This window comes from Naegleria fowleri (genome assembly GCF_008403515.1).
Source record: "Naegleria fowleri strain ATCC 30894 chromosome Unknown tig16, whole genome shotgun sequence".
In the NCBI taxonomy this organism is placed as follows: Eukaryota; Heterolobosea; class Eutetramitea; order Acrasida; family Naegleriidae; genus Naegleria; species Naegleria fowleri.
Window position 1 is genome coordinate 864,197 of NW_025407948.1, and position 16,906 is coordinate 881,102.

Genomic DNA, 16,906 nt, shown 5'->3' on the forward strand with positions numbered 1-16,906 from the left:
TCCACAATTCAAACTTGGATCAACACGAGAAGAATTGAAGCTAAAGACATTATTCAATGTTGATCCATCTACAATCTGCAAATCCAAGTCCTGAACACACTACGATAATATGTTAGGAAATGTCCATTGTTAACATAAACAAGTCTTTGCAATGAGAACAATGTTTGATTCGGCTCCAAATCTTGGAATATTTCTGTTTTGACACTTTACAAATAATGCAAATCCAAACCATTTTAATTTTTCACTTGCCAAATATCTCATCACATTCGGAACATTTCGTGAAGGAAAACCAGCACTCACCGCTAGTATCGATTAGCAACCACACATATCATATTGAATATTCATCAAAATTACAATACGGACCATCAGCAGCCGAGGATGACGATGATGATGATGATGATTTATTCGAGAGAACTATTTTCCCATTGTCCGAATTCGGACAGCTGGTGTGCGAGCCTTAAAAAAAATTGAATCCAACAAGAGAACACGCACGTGTGATTCTGTTCATCATCATCATTGCCTCATTCTCGTTCGTGTTGTTGTTTTCTGTTAGGCCGAACCAAAAACAAACCCACCAACAACTTGGTTCATTGTTTTAGTGTGAGTTGTTTGTTTCAAGTTTGTGCTCGGAAGATTTTTTCTCTAAAGAGCTCTCCTTCTCGGAAGAAAAGCCTTTTGGCCACATCAAGACGCCAATATTTGTGAATCATCCTCTTCTTCATTGTGAGAGCACGCCTCTAAGATTCCTATTCACATCTAGTCTAGCACTACAGAATCTGTATTCATATTCTGGAATAATTCATTATTCATTTATTACTGAAATAATATATTCACCAACATCATCATTAGTTTTTCTTCATCGATAGCATTATCGTCCCTCTCAACATCATCATCATGAACGCCAAAATGAATGCTCTGAAATCACGTTTATTTCCCTATGTGGTGTCATCAGCTGGGATTCACAATAATTACGACCACACGAGTTATCCCGATTTGGCTACCTCTGACTCAACGACATCACCGTTGGATGTGAGAAAATTCTATGAAGGAAAGACATTGTTTTGCACTGGTTGTACAGGATTCCTCGGGAAGGTTGTGGTTGAAAAGTTTTTGAGAGATATTCCGAATGTGAAAAAGCTCTACTTGTTGGTCAGAGAAAAGAAGGAAAAGAATGGCAAAGTGATACCAGCCAATGTGAGATTGATGAAGGAAATATTGAGGTCTCCCATTATGGACAGAATTATTGCTGAGAAATTCGGAGGAAATCGTGAAAATTTTGAAAAATTTGCACTGACCAAGATTGAAGGAGTTTTCGGAGATGTCACTGAGGAGAATATTTTCAGTGGAACACCAAATGAAATGGTCGAACAATTGAAAGAGGAAGTTGAGATTATTATTCACAGTGCGGCTACTATTGGTTTTACAGAAAGACTCGATTTTGCGATTAATTTGAATTCATTCGGAACATTGAGATGTTTAAATTTTGCCAAGCAATGTAAAAACATGCTCTGCTTTGCATACATTTCAACAGCATATACCAACTCCAATCTTAAGTCAGGTTCCAGAGTTGACGAGAAATTCTATCCTTTCAGACTTCCTGGCAACGAAGAAATTGAGGTATTTTGTGAACGATTGAGAAAGATGGAAGCAAAAGAAATTGAAAAAACCACCAACAAGCTGTTGGCATTTACGAAATATCCAAACACCTATACAGTCACCAAGAGAATGGCGGAAGCATTGTTGTGCAAATATAAGGGAGATGTCCCCGTTGCAATCATTAGACCAACCATTGTAGGAGCTGCTTTGAAGGAACCAGTACCAGCCTGGATTGATGCTGTTTCAGGAAGTGGAGCCGTGTCACTATTCGTTGGGTTGGGAGTGATTTCTCTTTTGCCTGGTGACCCCAATAATGTTTCAGATCAAGTTCCAGTCGATCATGTTGCCAATGCAATGATTGTTTGTCCTGCCGATGTCGCAACAACGAAAACCAAGCTAAAGGTGTATCATGTTGGTACCTCAACTTCAAATCCAACGAAATGGGCAGACACAGTGAGTGGAGTTGTTAGTAAGTTTTGAGTTCTTTCTGCTGACGTTTAATCACTCTATTACTATATTATATAATAATTAATTATTAACATTCATGCGTCTTATGCAACATGTATTCGATTTAATGATAAAATAATACCTTAGAATACTGGCATACGCATCAACCTGAAAAGAGTATTGCAAGAGCTGAGTACAACATGATTCCCAGCCCATTGATGTATCACACACAGTTCATGGTTAGATACACCTGGATGATCAATCTTTATACAGTCCTTGGTGCCTTATTGAGGAAAAAGTCTGTTTTTAAGGTTGTGGAGGGACTCAAAAAGATGGCTGAGCGTCAGGAAATGTTGACCTCAAGTTTCCGCCATTTCACAATGAATGAATGGTTCTTCGAAATTGACAATTTAGAAAATGCTTACAATAGACTTAGAGGAGAAGAACGAGATATTTTCACTCTAGATTTGAGCGTCATCAACTGGGGAACGTATTATCATTACTTTTGTTATGGTCTACACAAATATATTCTCAAAGAAAACCCAATTCCTCCAACCACAACAGACTTGATCAAGTCTAATGAATACAATTTCAATTTCTTCAATGATATTGAGCTTGCATTCTCCGCTGGTGGACAATTCAAAGAAGGATTTACACGCGAGCAAGTGAAACAAATGGTATTACACTCTAAGGGCGTACAGTTGGAGATTAAGAAGGAAGCTGAATCAAAGAAGTTGTCCATTTCTCAAGTAGAAAAGAGAGCTTTGGATATTATGGATAAAATGTTTGCCAATCCTAATAATAACGCAATTAGAGCATTTGGTTGGATTCTAAGAAAAATTTGGAGAAGAATGTATCAATCCATCATTGTGGACTCGAATGAGCTTGAAAAGTTGAAGGAATTAGCAAAGAAGTCTTCAACTGGAACTCTTGTATTCATTCCAACTCATAGATCCTATATTGACTTTTTGATTGTATCCTATGTGTTCTTTGTGTACGGAGCTCCTGTGCCTCACATTGCAGCCGGTGAAGATTTTCTGAACATGTTTCTTGTTCGTGATTTGTTTAGATACTCAGGTGCCTTCTTCATGAGAAGATCTTTTGGAAATGACAATTTGTACAAATCAATTTTCTCTGAATATGTGCATCGATTGTTGATGGATGGAAATCCAATTGAATTCTTTGTGGAAGGAACAAGATCAAGAGCAGGAAAAACATTGAGACCAAAACTTGGATTATTGAAAACAATTGCAGATGCATATTTGGAAAATCGTGTTGAAAATTTAACATTGGTTCCAATTCATATTGGATATGAAAGAGTGATTGAAAGTGAATCACATTCACGTGAATTATTGGGTGGAAATAAGAAGGGTGAATCATTGACAAATTTGGTGAAAGCAAGTTCTGTTTTATTCAACAAGTATGGTGATGTGAATGTCAAAATTGCAGAACCAATTTCATTGAAAGATTATATTCAAGAATTGAAAAATGATCATTCTCGTCTTGAAACAAGTTCCACATTCTCATCATCATCATCTCATTCATCAACAACAATTTCATCATCATCTCATTCATCCACAACAATTGGAAAAAGTGAAAACATTGAAAAGGTTGAAAATATTCAAAATTGCAATCTTTCATCATCTTCTTTTGATCCATTTTACAATGAAAATGACAAGGAATTTTTAATCAAACGATTGGGATCCAAGATTGCTTTTGCATTGAATGAATCAGCTGTGATCATGCCAACTGCCATTGTTGGAACTGTTTTATTGAGTTATCGAGATGGAATCAGTTTGGATGAATTGAAATCAAAAAGTGAATGGTTGAAAAATCAAATTTTGTCAAGAAGTGGAAGAGTTCATTGGAATGAACAACAAAGCACAACTTCTGTTGTGACTAAGGCCTTAAATTTGATTGGTCATCTTATTTCAAAACGTAAGAACATGATAGAGCCAGCTATTGAGGTGAAATCTGACAACAAGAAGATTTTAGAATTGAGCTATTATAGAAATCAACTCGTTCATTTATTCTTCAAAGAAGGGGTGATCGGGTGTGCATTATTCTCATTTGGACAGAAGCAAATGCTTGACTCTGGTATTTCCCTCACTGACTTGTTCAAGAAGTGCGACTTTTTAACAGATTTACTTTCTCTTGAATTCATGTACAAGGAAAATCCTGAAGAACCTGAAAAATACATGGAAACCCTAGAGTCAATGGCCAAAAGAGGAATCATTTCTCTGAGAGACAACAGCCACGTATTGGTCTCTGCCGTGTATTTGGAAAATTTGAAATTTATTTGTTCCTTATTGTGGCCCGTAATTGAAGGATATTGGGGAACAAGCATGTCACTCCTCTCAATGCCACTCTCAGGATCAGATCATGACGACAACATTGCTACAGTGAACAAACAAGCGTTGCATGAAAGAATTCAATGGTTGATCGAAAAGTTTTATTTCGATGACAAGGTACAATTTTATGAAGCATGTTCTATGGAAACAATTCGAAATGCCATTTCAATTTTCAACAAGTGGAATGTCTTGCAGACATCAGTTGTCACAATTCCAAACAATGACTCTTCCCGCAAAAAAGGATCCAAAAAAGCTGCTGACCAAGTCAAGACCGAAGAAGTTGTTTCACTATTGCCACCATACACTGAGATTCCTAAATTGTTGGAGTTTGTTGGAGAAATTCAACAATTCAGAAAGATGGCTGTCAAGTCAGACAAGGCAGTCTTGACTGAAATTCCTCTTCGTCACTCGAGACTTTAATTGAATCCTTTGAATTACATTAAATTATTCAATCCTTAGTTCTAATGATTCCTGATATTACTATTCCTCGTCATGCGAGTACTTGACAAGTTTGTCAAGCGCTTCCCAAGCAGAAGACAACAAATACCAAAGAATAATTTGTTCTACTGTTGTATCTTCTGCTTTTTCAAATTCTCGCTTGTTCAAATGAATCAATTTTTGAGATGTCAAGCAAATTCAGGTGTTTTAAATTCTTTCTTACACAAGCACAAGGCTGCAATCAAAAACATGCACACACAATATATTCCAAAGAGTAGACATGAGCCCACAAATGCATACGTTAGTGAGATGAATAGCACAGCAACTTGCTTCAGCTCTACGTAACATGCTCCTTCACTTCTAATTTGCAAACTTTTGGCTGTGGTGCAAGAAATGTAAGTGGAATAGTCTGTAATAAGTTGTTTAGATCTTAGATAGGTGATTAATGCAAGTCCTCCGGTTTGAAAATCAAAGGCTTTTTCTGTGATGGTTGGATATTCACATGTCTCGGTATTGTTACACATGTACATGATTTTAGGAGCTTCCATATTGTCGTGATTAAATTTATAGTCCACAGATACCCTATGTTTCGTTGAGAGGCCATGAGAAATGATTCTTCTCACGTACACATGGTTATAAATTTTAACTACGAAATTCTGGCTTACTTCGCTTCCATAGTCGTTAGTAAAGGGTTCTAAATTGTTTGAAAGCACTAAATCAACTGTTCCATACGCTGGCGCTCGAACCTCAATGGTAATTTCGTAGAGAGTTTCTCTCGGTGCATAGAGTTGTTCCGCATGATGCATGGCAAAAACAATGGTGACTGCATCTTGTTCCTCAGTGTTGTTGAAATATTGATTTTTTGGTGTAATCTTTGGAGGAAAGGTGTACTCTTCGGTGCTAAAGTTTGAATAATAACAACGGGCACAAGCATAAAGGCCTTTCTTAATGGTAAGACCATAATCTCCTCCAAAGTTGTAATCACTCGAAGATGTGACAGTTGTTGAAGTTGTATCTCCCTGTTGTTGAATGACGTTCATCGAGTCAATATTCAAGTGAGCAATTTCAGAAGAGTCATCATCGTGATGTTGTTTCCGACGATATTGAAGGGTAAGCTCATTCATATTCTCCAACAAGTAATGAATGCTCTTTCGTATGAATTGTGTCGAATAAAAGTAAATGGATTTCAATTGTTTCCATGTCGATACATTCGGAGATGATGAAGCCACAAAAGGATGTTCTCGTGGTGGACTTTGTGTTGATGCTCCTTGTTCATGAATCATTTGGGAAAATGAAAGATCAGAATTCAGTACAATCATCAAAAGGAACATCATCATCAATAATATTATACACTTCCGTTCAACCTTGAAACCAAGTAAGACATTTTGCGATCTCTTTACTTGAATGATATTTCCAAAGTATTGTTGTGGTTGCGTCATCATCCTCATTCTTCTCATCATCGTGAAAGAAAAATTGTTCTTAACGTTGTCGCAAGTATGTACTGGGTGGAATGCCTCTGCATCAAAATCTGTAAATTTTTTTTAAAATTTTGGCGGTTGTCCGTTAGGAACTCGAGAGAATTTAAAAAAGTCTTTTCAAGAACTTTCAAGTTCGGAATCAATCATCTTTGATGAAGAAAGGCCAAGTGGATGGCCACATGAAATGGATTATAAAACCACGAGGAATAATTACTAATTGGAATGTGCTCTAGATGGACGTCACAATGTGAAGAGAGAGGAATTATTTTTTCGAATTCGTTCTGTTTTAATGAAAAACCAGGCATTGGTCATCAGGATGATGGATTTATTTCGTTACGGCAATAGGATGAGTAAAATGGTTGTTGCTGACAGTTTCTTCCGATGAATGAATGTTCAATGAACATTCAAAAAATGTGGTCCACTATTCTACTATTCGCTGATCCGAAACACAAGCCTATTGTTCGGCCACAACAACAACAACAAGGACGACAATTACTCTTCTTCCTTCTATCCATCCTCTTCTTCCTCCAAATGACCCATCTCTTCTTTTTAACAACCACAAACGCACTCGGAACTCCCCAATGCGAATGTACCAATTATCCCGATCTTCAAATCGTGGATGATGATGAATTATCAAATCAATTGGCACACGTGAGAGATCAATTTATGAAAACAGTGGCACTCAAAGATAAATTCACACGATTGGATGCGACCATTCTATTGCCCATTGGAAATGACACTATGAAATGGAGACGAGGAAGTGTCAATCCAAGACAATTGAGTTATCCAGCAAGTTGTGTGAAATTGGCGTATTTAGTGAGCTCGATGCATTGGTGTATGGCAGTTGCGAAAAGGAATCGAGTGGATTGTATTGAGGAACATACTCATCCCATGATTACGTATAGTGATAATTTAGAGACTGGATTTGTGGTGGATATTATAACGGAACAAGCAAATATTTATGATTTGAATTCGGCAAATGATGTGAGATTTAAATCTTGGATGGAAAAACGAAATTTCACCATGAGATATTTATCCTCTGAAAATTTAATTGGAAATCAAGTGTTTGTGTGTAAGTAGGATGTTGGTGATGTCAAATGACAATTCGTGACTCTTGAATTTTCTTGAAAATATTGAATTTTTGAAAATTGACAACAACACATTTTGAAAATATTCACACACCACCAATTGGTATTTCATCATGCGACATAATTCCACAGCCAAAACCTATCCAACCAACAGTGGAGAATGGCCCATTGGTGCTGAAGATGTTCAAAGAAAAGTGACAGGTGGTAATGCGATGGCTTCATGTTGTGCAGCCTCTCTTGTATTGCATACCATTTATAGACTTCCAAAAGAGCAATCTGACTATGCAAAGAGATTGTTGTACCATAGAAGATTTGATGATTGGAGTGCCATTGCTCCTGGTCTTCCTCCTGGAAGTAAGTACGGTGTTAAATATTGTGATTTTAAAATTGTATGGTTGATCATGAAATAATTTATACATTTATTGATACGGAAATATATCATTTTAAAATATTCAATGAATATATATTATATCATATGAAAAAATTTGTTTCATTCTTCCTCATTTCATTGATTCGAATGATTTAACATTTGGAAATTCATGAACACAAATCATAGCTCTCTTACACAACAAGATTGGAAATGCTTACAATGACATCAATGACCTCGCTCACATCACTCTCCCCAATGGTCAAGTATTGATTTTAGCCGTCCTTTCGAATGGCTATCAACGACCCAGTGACACGACCATTCTCTCACGTTTCATGGAAATGCTTCTCCAACGCTTGTCACTTGTTCAAAATTTACCACCCATTGTCACACTCACTACTGACAATACCAATTTAATTCAATTCAATACACAAGATGGATGGATGTATGTCAATAATTCTCGTCTCGAAGAAGGTGTGGATCGAATTGGAAATTCATTTGTATTTCTTCCCCCATATCCAAAAAAGGCAACTACCTTTTCATGGAGTGTTATTCTTCCAGAAGATGGACTCTATGAAGTCACAGTTTATTCATCCACTCTTTCCACTAGTTCAAGTTCACAATACTCAGTGCCATGTGTGGTGAATTATTATCCAGTGGCCTCTTCCTCCGATTATTCATATCCCATTCGTTTTTCAAGTTGGACTAAAATTGGAGACTTTTTATTGTATCAAGGATTGAATAAGAATGTGGTGCAAGTGCAAGTGCCTCAGAATTATCCATATCCAGTGGTGATTAATGCGATCAAATTTAGTAAATATCCCAATCAATAAAGAAGAAGAAGGTCTATATGCGATAATGTCATATTGAATCATTGAAAGTCTGGTGAGTATTAAATAAGTGAATGGATTTGATCAACACATGGATGCGTTGAAAAATGTGTTTGTCAAGGATTTAAAAGCATTTGTTTAACATCTCTTCAGTAGAATGAAATCCTTTGCTCTTAACTCAATCTCAGAGCGAGTATGAGCAACATCATCTGCACGATCAACGATGTTAGAATTGCGCATGTTTAACTCATTTGGATGAACAATGTTCCAAAAAGCAACATTTTGGTCTGATAATATTCGCCATACGAATCAATAGATTTGTTAAGCTCTTGAGCAAGATTATTGTCAACAAAGTACTCTTTCATGGACATGATAAACAACCGTTGGAAGAATCCTTCATTGAAAGTGTTATTGTTATAGAGAATGAAATTCACAGCACTGAATTTTCCAATGATGCTACAATCGGTATCAAACCTTAGACTTCTCGAATGACTGAACACATGCGACAAATATCTCTCCTCAAACTCTCTATAATCTTTGAAATGTTTTCTTGCAAGAGAGGATTCTTCTTCCATTTCTATCTCGCTTTCCAGGTCCCCTTTTGTGGGAGGACAGTCTTGAAGAATTGCTTCAAAAGGAGTTGTTCAAAATTCAAGAAGTGGCAACGTTGAGGGAATCTTTGAATATGTTGGAACAAGTGAAGCGATGAGAAGTTCTTCAAAAATTGCAAGCTTTTTGAAAGATTGCATCATATCGTCTGAAAAAAAGGGTTATCATGGAGGACGACAAGTTTCATCAGGCAAGGCCACAAGTAGAAGCAATCATTCTCAATACCGTGGTAGTACAAATACAAACTCAAATCTCTCCAGTAGTTACTCGAGGAGGAGATGAGCGATGGGGAGAAATTCAAACTGCTCCAGCACAAAATACGTAACCTGAGCGATTGAATCCATATGAACATGAGCTCCAACTTCAATCCTTCATCATTCAAATTTGCAAAGAATTCGTCAAAAAGTATGACATAATCAGAATCGAGTGCTGCTCTGAAGAATTCAATTTTGTTTTGTAGTTGAGTAAACTCCATCTCTTCATCTTCTTCGGATTCGCAGCTATTTTGGCTGAAGCAACCCGTGTCTTGCTGAGAAGTCATTTTTTGCAACAGAGGGCCGGTAGTGAAACCCTTCTCGAACACATAAAGTTTAATTTGATCGTTTCTTTATTTGAGCACAACAACCACTGGCTCCCTTCAAATCTTGAATAATGCCATCTATGAAAAGGTCGCAAGGTTATTTTGACGATTGGGAACAAGAGCCAAGAGAAAATTGTGAGTTAATTGACATCCTTTCAGTTGATTCGTCTTAATCATCATCGTCTTCATGATCTTCAGGTTGTTGGTAAGCGCCGGTCTCAGCTCCAATGGAGCTGCAAATTGGGTAGGATAAAGGATTGCTGGTGAGCCATGTCGTTCCCGGAGGAAAAAACCCTGACTGTGGAGAAGATTGGGCGTGAAAGGGCGTGACATAATTTTGCTGAGGGTAAGCGAAAGGGTGGAACTCTTGCATTGTTTGCATTTGACGAAGATGTTGAGTCGACATCGGTGTTGGAACGGATGGTTGGAACGCATGTACAGCATGTTGCGCACTAGGTTGCAGTTGTAGACATTGAACATGCTGTGGAGGATAAGTGTTGGAATTTCCAGTCGAAGTTGCATTATTATCCATGCTAGGGCTAGTTTGTAATGGGTTCTGGTAGGGTTCTCGTTCCATTCTAGCGCTTTGCTCACTACAGGGCTCCTCTTGGAGAGGGATTTGTTGTTTATCCCATTTGAAACACAAAAGCGAAAACTCCTTAAATCCTTCTTCCATTGATTCCAAATACCCCAAAAGCTTCTTCCGCTCTGCTTCGAACGCAGGAAGGCAGTTTTGCGTAAGGGAGTGGAAAATTTTGCCGTGCACATTGACATTTCTTTTACCAATGATTGGCTTTAGAAGCTCCGGGTTGCCTATAAACTCGCCGAATTTTCTACAGCAATCATTTTCGTCATTGATTTCTGGGTTGTAGTATATGCGCATCATTGGCCGTATGATCTGCAAAAAGGCGGCATGCGTACATGTCAAATTTTGTTTAGCCATCTCTTCCAATTCAAACAATCTCCGTTTTTTTTGATCTAGTTCGAGTTCTAGATCTTTGATTTCTTTCGAAAGTGTATCATGCTCACTCTTTGCCATAAGAAATCCAATATCGTCGGAAGAGTTTGGTTCTCTCTGTGATGATTCAGGATCATTTTCGTCCGATTCCGACTCAGTTTTTGCTTCACACACGGTTTCCTTTGCCGCACTGTTGGGAGGTTGACCATTTGCTTGTTGTGTTTCGGCGAGAGAGCCAGTAAGATCGTTCGTTTGGCTTGGGCTATCGGTGCTAGGTGGCTTGTTTTCTTTGGGTGATGGCGAGTTAGCCATTGGGGTTTGCTGCTTACTCTCTTGTTCCGTATCACTGGGAGAGCTCGTGCTTGATTCTTCTGGTACAAGCTCGATTATGGCGCGTCTATCCCATTGGGTTGGCTTTCTTAGCCCGGATCCTTTCTGGATATATTTGCCATTTTTATGAATAGCAAAAACGATGTTCTCCAAAGCAAAAAAGCCATCGGACACGGTTTTGTCTTCACTGATCCTTGTGGTCCTTTTTCCATAGTACATACAGCATGCCAAGGTTTTAATGTAGCAACCTTCACCGTCCTTAATCGAATCGAAGGGAATAGGGTTCATGGAGACTCCTTCGTGATTGAATTGCTTAATTTCTTTTATCTTTTTTTGCGGAATTCTTTTCAATCCTATAGGGGTGAACTTTGTAGACCCATCCTCTTTGAGTGCGGAATGTTCAACACATTCAGTAAGAACAATAATGACCTCTGAATTTTTGATTTCTTTGTTTCTATATAACGCAATGTACTGTGTTTCCGAGCTTAATTGTTGATCTCCATCGGTAAGGCAAAAAGAAACGAGAGTTCCAGAAGCGAATTCACCACGTTATCGGGGCTCATGTTAAAGATAATCAATTAATGGTTCAATTGTTACACGTCGGATCTGGGAGTGATTACAACTACAATCTTCTCCGGTTGACCACCCTGATAGAAATGATCTTCTTAGCCTGTTGTTTGAAAAGAATGTTTTCGCGTTCAAAAAGTGTACTGTTTTGTCTCAGTGGTCCTTCGTAAAAATGGATCAAATAATTCCCGTTCCTGTTGAAATGGTCCGAAGTGTTTGGCATTATTAAATGGCCTGACATTCAAATCATTGGCAACTTTGACACTTTGTGTACGATTTGCCAAACCATCGTCCATCTCTATTCCATCGTCGCGCGCGTGATAGACTCTCGAGAACATATCTCCTCGAACACTCGAACAGTTCAACAACAACTCCAATCCGTCCGCAATTTCCTTGTGTTTGTTCGTGCCAAGTCCTTCCGCTGTACACAACTTCTTGTGAAATTCTGAAAGAAGTTGTGAACTCGAAAGTGGACCAACCATTGATCAAAACAAAAACAAACACAACAACCACAACTTGATGATGAAGAATCTTGTGTCCACCTTCCTCCTCCTCCTCCTCATCGTCAGCATGATGCTGTTGATGACCATGCAAGTGTCCACCTTAATACATGCATTGAAACTATCATCCTCTCTACAACCATGGGTCGGCATTGGCGATCGTTTACTTCATACCTTCTTCAGTAAGACTCCAATGCCTTTGAATCAATCATCGGCTATTGCGAGTGGAGAATGGGAAGTGTTGAATGATGGGAAATGTATACCGGGATTGGGAATTGGATATTTGAAAGAACGAGTGGTTGCTTGGTATTCGGTAAGTCGTCTTTTTGATTTATGGGTTGAATCCTTTATTTGTTCAATATTATTAAATACTATTCATGATGTGATGCCATGATGATTTTGATTGCAAACTTGAATACTATGATCGGTTGAACCAAAACGATTTCCAAAACGATTCCAAACTCAAACACTCAGCTCAAAGGTCAATTAAGTGGTTTCGGAGTCCAACTTCATGCTGAATTAAAACAAAATCAAGTCGTTCCTGGTTTTTGGAGACAACTCTCCTCCAACCGTTACGAATTAGACATTGCCACTCGAGATCCATCCATTGCTTGCAGTGGTTCCTTCGATTCGAAAGGTGGCGTCTTGGGTGATCGAGTCCTCGTTGCTCCCTATGGAATGAATACAGAAATTCCATTAACCGATCGTTTGGCATTGTCTAAAAATTGGACATCTGGCGGATGTATTTCTGGAATGGGACGTCATTGGGGATACGATTACTTGTCTCGTCCTCATTTGAGTGGTCATGCTGCAACCTTAATGCCAGTCATTCCCATGTATCATGATGGATTTATTTCTGCAGTTCTGATTTTCACACAACATCCGCAAGAGATTTATCCATTGGGTCAATGGGAAGGTCCTTTCATTCCGTGGTTGTTTTGTAAGAATTTCTGTTCGGAGGATTGTATGAAACATGAGAGTAGTTTGTCATTGTTTACAACATTGCATTTCTTGTTTCATGATGCTGCGTTGAATACGTGTGAGGATCGATGTCCATCATCGTCTTTGAAGAAAAGATAAGGTATTGTTTGGTTCCTTCATGAGGTTTGACGAACGGTACTTCCAATAAATTTCAAGTTTGGACAAGTGTCAAGTGTCATCTTTAATGTGTAAAAACAGGAGGACTTTAGATGTAATGATTATTAAATTCATACATTACTACTCATTGTTGTGGTCTCTAATGACTGAACACTCCTTCACAACTTGCTGTTCTTCAAGTTCCTTTTCTTCATTCTCCACACATGAAGTTGTTTCTTCACCATTCTCCATTTTTGGTTCCAAATTGTTGTCCATTGTCATCTTCTCATCAAACGTTTGAGACAATTTTTCTTCTTCTTCATTAAATTCTTCCTTTTTCTCTGTTTCATCCTTTTCCAACACGTCCTCAAACAATTTCAAACATTCTTTTCGAACTTGTTCATTGACTTGTGAATTTCTTAACGCATCGACAGGTGTTTCTCCGAATTCATTTCGATCCTTACTCAACAACATTTTCAAATCCAAATCATTCAACAAGTATTTAATAATTTCATAATGACCGTAATGACAAGCATAATGCAATACATTGAAACGTCCCTTTCCCAATACTGTGCTTGAATATCCACAATCTTCCAATAAATATTTTAACAAATCCAATCTTCCTTAAATGACGACGTGAAGAAGGATGGGTTTTCTTGGAGTCGCATTTATTGGCTCACAAAAACATGAGACAGTATGTTCGAGATTTAAGATCAGATAATTATCTTAGAGAGAATTTTGAAAAAACTAAAAAAGAGAATCAAGATTAGAATAGCACAAAAATAGGGAACTATTAAGTTGAATGACTCCCAAGTCTTTCAACTGTTGATTTGTGATTGTGGAATGGATCTCATTACCGAGTTCTGAATGATTCACATACTCTGAATCTTCATTAGAGTGTTTCATTAATATTCTAAATTCTACACATACATTAGATTTAACCACATTGATTTCTCTCTTTTCAGCAAGTGCATTAATTACGGGAGATATTTTGTCACAAAATTTTCCCATTTTCTGTTGACGTCGAAGTTGGTCATTATGGATTTTTTGATTGTTAAATTTTGATATTTGTGGAGTTTCCATTTCTTGTTCAAGGTATTGTTATTAGAATGATGATCTCTTCCGAATTTTTGTTGGAGAGTTCTATTTGCAAAAGCTCGTCTCCACACTAATTCAAAATGTTTGGGGATTAATTTCCATTTTTCAGTAATGTCATTAGCATTGTCTATATCTTCCCATTGTCCTTCACCATTGTTTTTGGAGTAGGTATTTGTTGTAAATTTTCCTTTCTCATATTAGAAATATCAAACACGACAAATGATCCTAAATACAATGTGTTGAAGCAAAATCTCAAAATGCTTGATGGTGCTGTACGAAATCGCTGGGGCCACACCTGTTACGCTTGCATAAGCCTACCGTGTTATTCACAATGCACACATGTTGCTATTAAGATGATAATTTATATATTAAATGAGCGAATCACCAATGAAACTCTCCTATTTGATGAGCACTCTCAATGCCTACACAACAAACAATATGGATTACCAAGTTCACACAATGTCTCTTTCAATTCGTGCTATTAATCCACTCCACCAAATCATTCACAATTCGTTCCATATTCTCTTCATCGTTAAAAATATGTCGATAATTAATGGTGGAGGCATATTCTTCATCCATTCTCTTAAAACGTTGTTTTGTCTTTTCATAGTCACGAGAATACCCTGCTGGATGTACTTGGGATTGATTCGAAATAGCGTCCTTGCATTTCGATTCATCTCGTTCGACTTCAATGCAGTAGAAGGAAGCTAATTGATGAGGAGGTAGTCCATTGTTTTGAGGCTTTGAACCCAAATTGGAAGTGTCACCACGAGTCGAATTTTTGGTCATTTGGGGTTGAGCAGAATCCTTAATCAAGTTAATGACATCAAACAATTTTTCTCCCTTCTCATTTTGTTCATTCTCATCATCAGACGACATGGGTGGTGAAGGTAAATTCATCGTAGTGACCATCTCAACCATCTCCATGACATGTGACGTTTTAAGGTCATTCCCATTGATTTGGCCTTTTTCATCCTTACTAAATATTCCCTTACATAATTTTTCAAAGCACTTCACCGATTCAATTCCGTTCAAACACATTCCATCCACAAATACATACAACACTGGATCTTCATTGGACAGCACGTAATTCTTTCTCGAATGTTGATAAAAGAAATATCTCACACTTCGTTTAATCCATTCATCGACAATTCGTTCTTCTTGCTCTGAAAAGGTTGGACCTCCAATGAATTTAGGAAAGAGACTTTCACGGAGATCGTCTCTTGAGAGTTTGATGACATTTCGAAGTGGTGGCTGTGAAGAGTCTTCATTGTTTTTTTCAGAATCATCCTTTGAGAATGGAGTCTTCTGGTTTTCATGATGTTGTCGATTCTCTTCATCTTGATCCTCTTCATCGGAAGAAGGAAGAGGATTAGAAACAAACTTTTTCATTAATTCATCACAAATGTGAGTTTTTCCAGAGCCTTAGTGGAAGGTGTTTCCATATTCAATGAACAATTCGACATTCATGTGCAACCATAGGTGAAAACATTTCACAAGAACAGAAAGTTTATGGAAATGAACGGACTGTCAAAAGTAACTCACCTGAAATTCCTCTGAAAATGATCAGTTTGTTGGTGTTCATGAGGGATTGTGTTTGTACTTGTTGCATTTTAATTTGCTGTTGTGTGAGGTTGTGTGAGGAGAGTGAAATTGTGTTCAATTAGTGCCGAGGAGACATCAAGATGAGGTTTGACTTGAATTGCCAAAGTCAGATATTTTCTAAAGAAGGTTTAAGAGAGAAGAGCACGATGTGAAGATGACAGTTTGAGCTGATTCAGAGGAGGAATGTAAGGTTTGTTTTTGAAAGATCCTTCTTGTCATTCCACCGATGCCGTATGATTTTTGTGAAAAGCAGTAATTATTATGTATGGAATATAATGAATCGTATGTCTTTATGAAAATATTAATAATCGAATGATGAGAATAGGATGATGATTAGAAGAGAAAGGGAAAATAGTTGAAAAGGTTATTATGGATGTCTGTGGTTGGTGTAACAGCAGTATGCATGTGAATGTGGATAGAGGTGTCGTGATGGTATCAAGATGACGACCGAATATATACGAGTAATTATAACATTGTTATCATCCTCTCGTAAATGATGAAAGATTCCGATGAAATTCAATCCAACTCTAGTATCCACGTGTGTTCTCTGTAGTTATTATTTCCACCATCAAATTAATGGTGCATGGCTGAGAGTCCACCCATCATCATTCCTTGCTGTGCTTGTTGTTGCATTTGTGCTTGTTCTTCAATTTGATTCAAAGGAGGGATGGCAAGAGGAATGGGCAGAAAGGCTAGCAAGCTATATAACTTGGTATGGAACGAGAGAGGAACATGTCCATAGGGTTGATAATTCAATCCGATTAAAAAGAAGAGAGGAAAAGACCCCAATGGAACTGTACCAAATTGGAACCCACTCGTTTCAGCACGTGTGCAACCTTTTCCTTGAGCGTTAATTTACGCCAATCGACTTTCTCTGGTGCTTGTTGAGCGAAACGGAAGCCTCCGAAATTCATATTTTTTTTGAGAGCGTTTTTTTTAATATTTTGATTGAATGAAAAAGAGTTGGGGGTTGATCGTACATGTGTG

At 37.7% G+C, this 16,906-nt stretch overlaps 8 protein-coding genes across 8 annotated transcripts; 3 read left to right on the plus strand and 5 right to left on the minus strand.

Moving 5' to 3' along the window:
* Positions 1 to 894: 894 nt before the first annotated feature.
* FDP41_013032 (uncharacterized protein) lies at positions 895 to 4,814 on the plus strand (the record flags this gene model as incomplete). Its single annotated transcript, XM_044703618.1, has 2 exons — positions 895 to 2,065; positions 2,191 to 4,814. The coding sequence occupies 2 exons, from the start codon at positions 895 to 897 to the stop codon at positions 4,812 to 4,814; spliced, it is 3,795 nt and encodes a 1,264-aa protein (XP_044565957.1).
* A 206-nt stretch (positions 4,815 to 5,020) lies between these two features.
* FDP41_013033 (uncharacterized protein) lies at positions 5,021 to 6,115 on the minus strand (the record flags this gene model as incomplete). Its single annotated transcript, XM_044703619.1, has 1 exon — positions 5,021 to 6,115. The coding sequence occupies one exon, from the start codon at positions 6,113 to 6,115 to the stop codon at positions 5,021 to 5,023; it is 1,095 nt and encodes a 364-aa protein (XP_044565958.1).
* Positions 6,116 to 6,721: 606 nt separating this feature from the next.
* FDP41_013034 (uncharacterized protein) lies at positions 6,722 to 8,598 on the plus strand (the record flags this gene model as incomplete). The annotated part of the gene is made up of 3 exons (XM_044703620.1): positions 6,722 to 7,382; positions 7,531 to 7,752; positions 7,955 to 8,598. 3 exons carry the CDS (start codon positions 6,722 to 6,724, stop codon positions 8,596 to 8,598), a joined length of 1,527 nt encoding a protein of 508 aa, XP_044565959.1.
* Positions 8,599 to 8,837: 239 nt separating this feature from the next.
* FDP41_013035 (uncharacterized protein) lies at positions 8,838 to 9,170 on the minus strand (the record flags this gene model as incomplete). Its single annotated transcript, XM_044703621.1, has 1 exon — positions 8,838 to 9,170. One exon carries the CDS (start codon positions 9,168 to 9,170, stop codon positions 8,838 to 8,840), a length of 333 nt encoding a protein of 110 aa, XP_044565960.1.
* A 783-nt stretch (positions 9,171 to 9,953) lies between these two features.
* Positions 9,954 to 11,360, minus strand: FDP41_013036 (uncharacterized protein; the record flags this gene model as incomplete). The annotated part of the gene is made up of 1 exon (XM_044703622.1): positions 9,954 to 11,360. One exon carries the CDS (start codon positions 11,358 to 11,360, stop codon positions 9,954 to 9,956), a length of 1,407 nt encoding a protein of 468 aa, XP_044565961.1.
* Positions 11,361 to 12,227: 867 nt separating this feature from the next.
* FDP41_013037 (uncharacterized protein) lies at positions 12,228 to 13,219 on the plus strand (the record flags this gene model as incomplete). Its single annotated transcript, XM_044703623.1, has 2 exons — positions 12,228 to 12,452; positions 12,614 to 13,219. 2 exons carry the CDS (start codon positions 12,228 to 12,230, stop codon positions 13,217 to 13,219), a joined length of 831 nt encoding a protein of 276 aa, XP_044565962.1.
* Positions 13,220 to 13,357: 138 nt separating this feature from the next.
* Positions 13,358 to 14,299, minus strand: FDP41_013038 (uncharacterized protein; the record flags this gene model as incomplete). The annotated part of the gene is made up of 2 exons (XM_044703624.1): positions 13,358 to 13,790; positions 14,097 to 14,299. 2 exons carry the CDS (start codon positions 14,297 to 14,299, stop codon positions 13,358 to 13,360), a joined length of 636 nt encoding a protein of 211 aa, XP_044565963.1.
* Positions 14,300 to 14,782: 483 nt separating this feature from the next.
* Positions 14,783 to 15,926, minus strand: FDP41_013039 (uncharacterized protein; the record flags this gene model as incomplete). The annotated part of the gene is made up of 2 exons (XM_044703625.1): positions 14,783 to 15,738; positions 15,860 to 15,926. The coding sequence occupies 2 exons, from the start codon at positions 15,924 to 15,926 to the stop codon at positions 14,783 to 14,785; spliced, it is 1,023 nt and encodes a 340-aa protein (XP_044565964.1).
* Between the last annotated feature and the right edge of the window lie 980 nt (positions 15,927 to 16,906).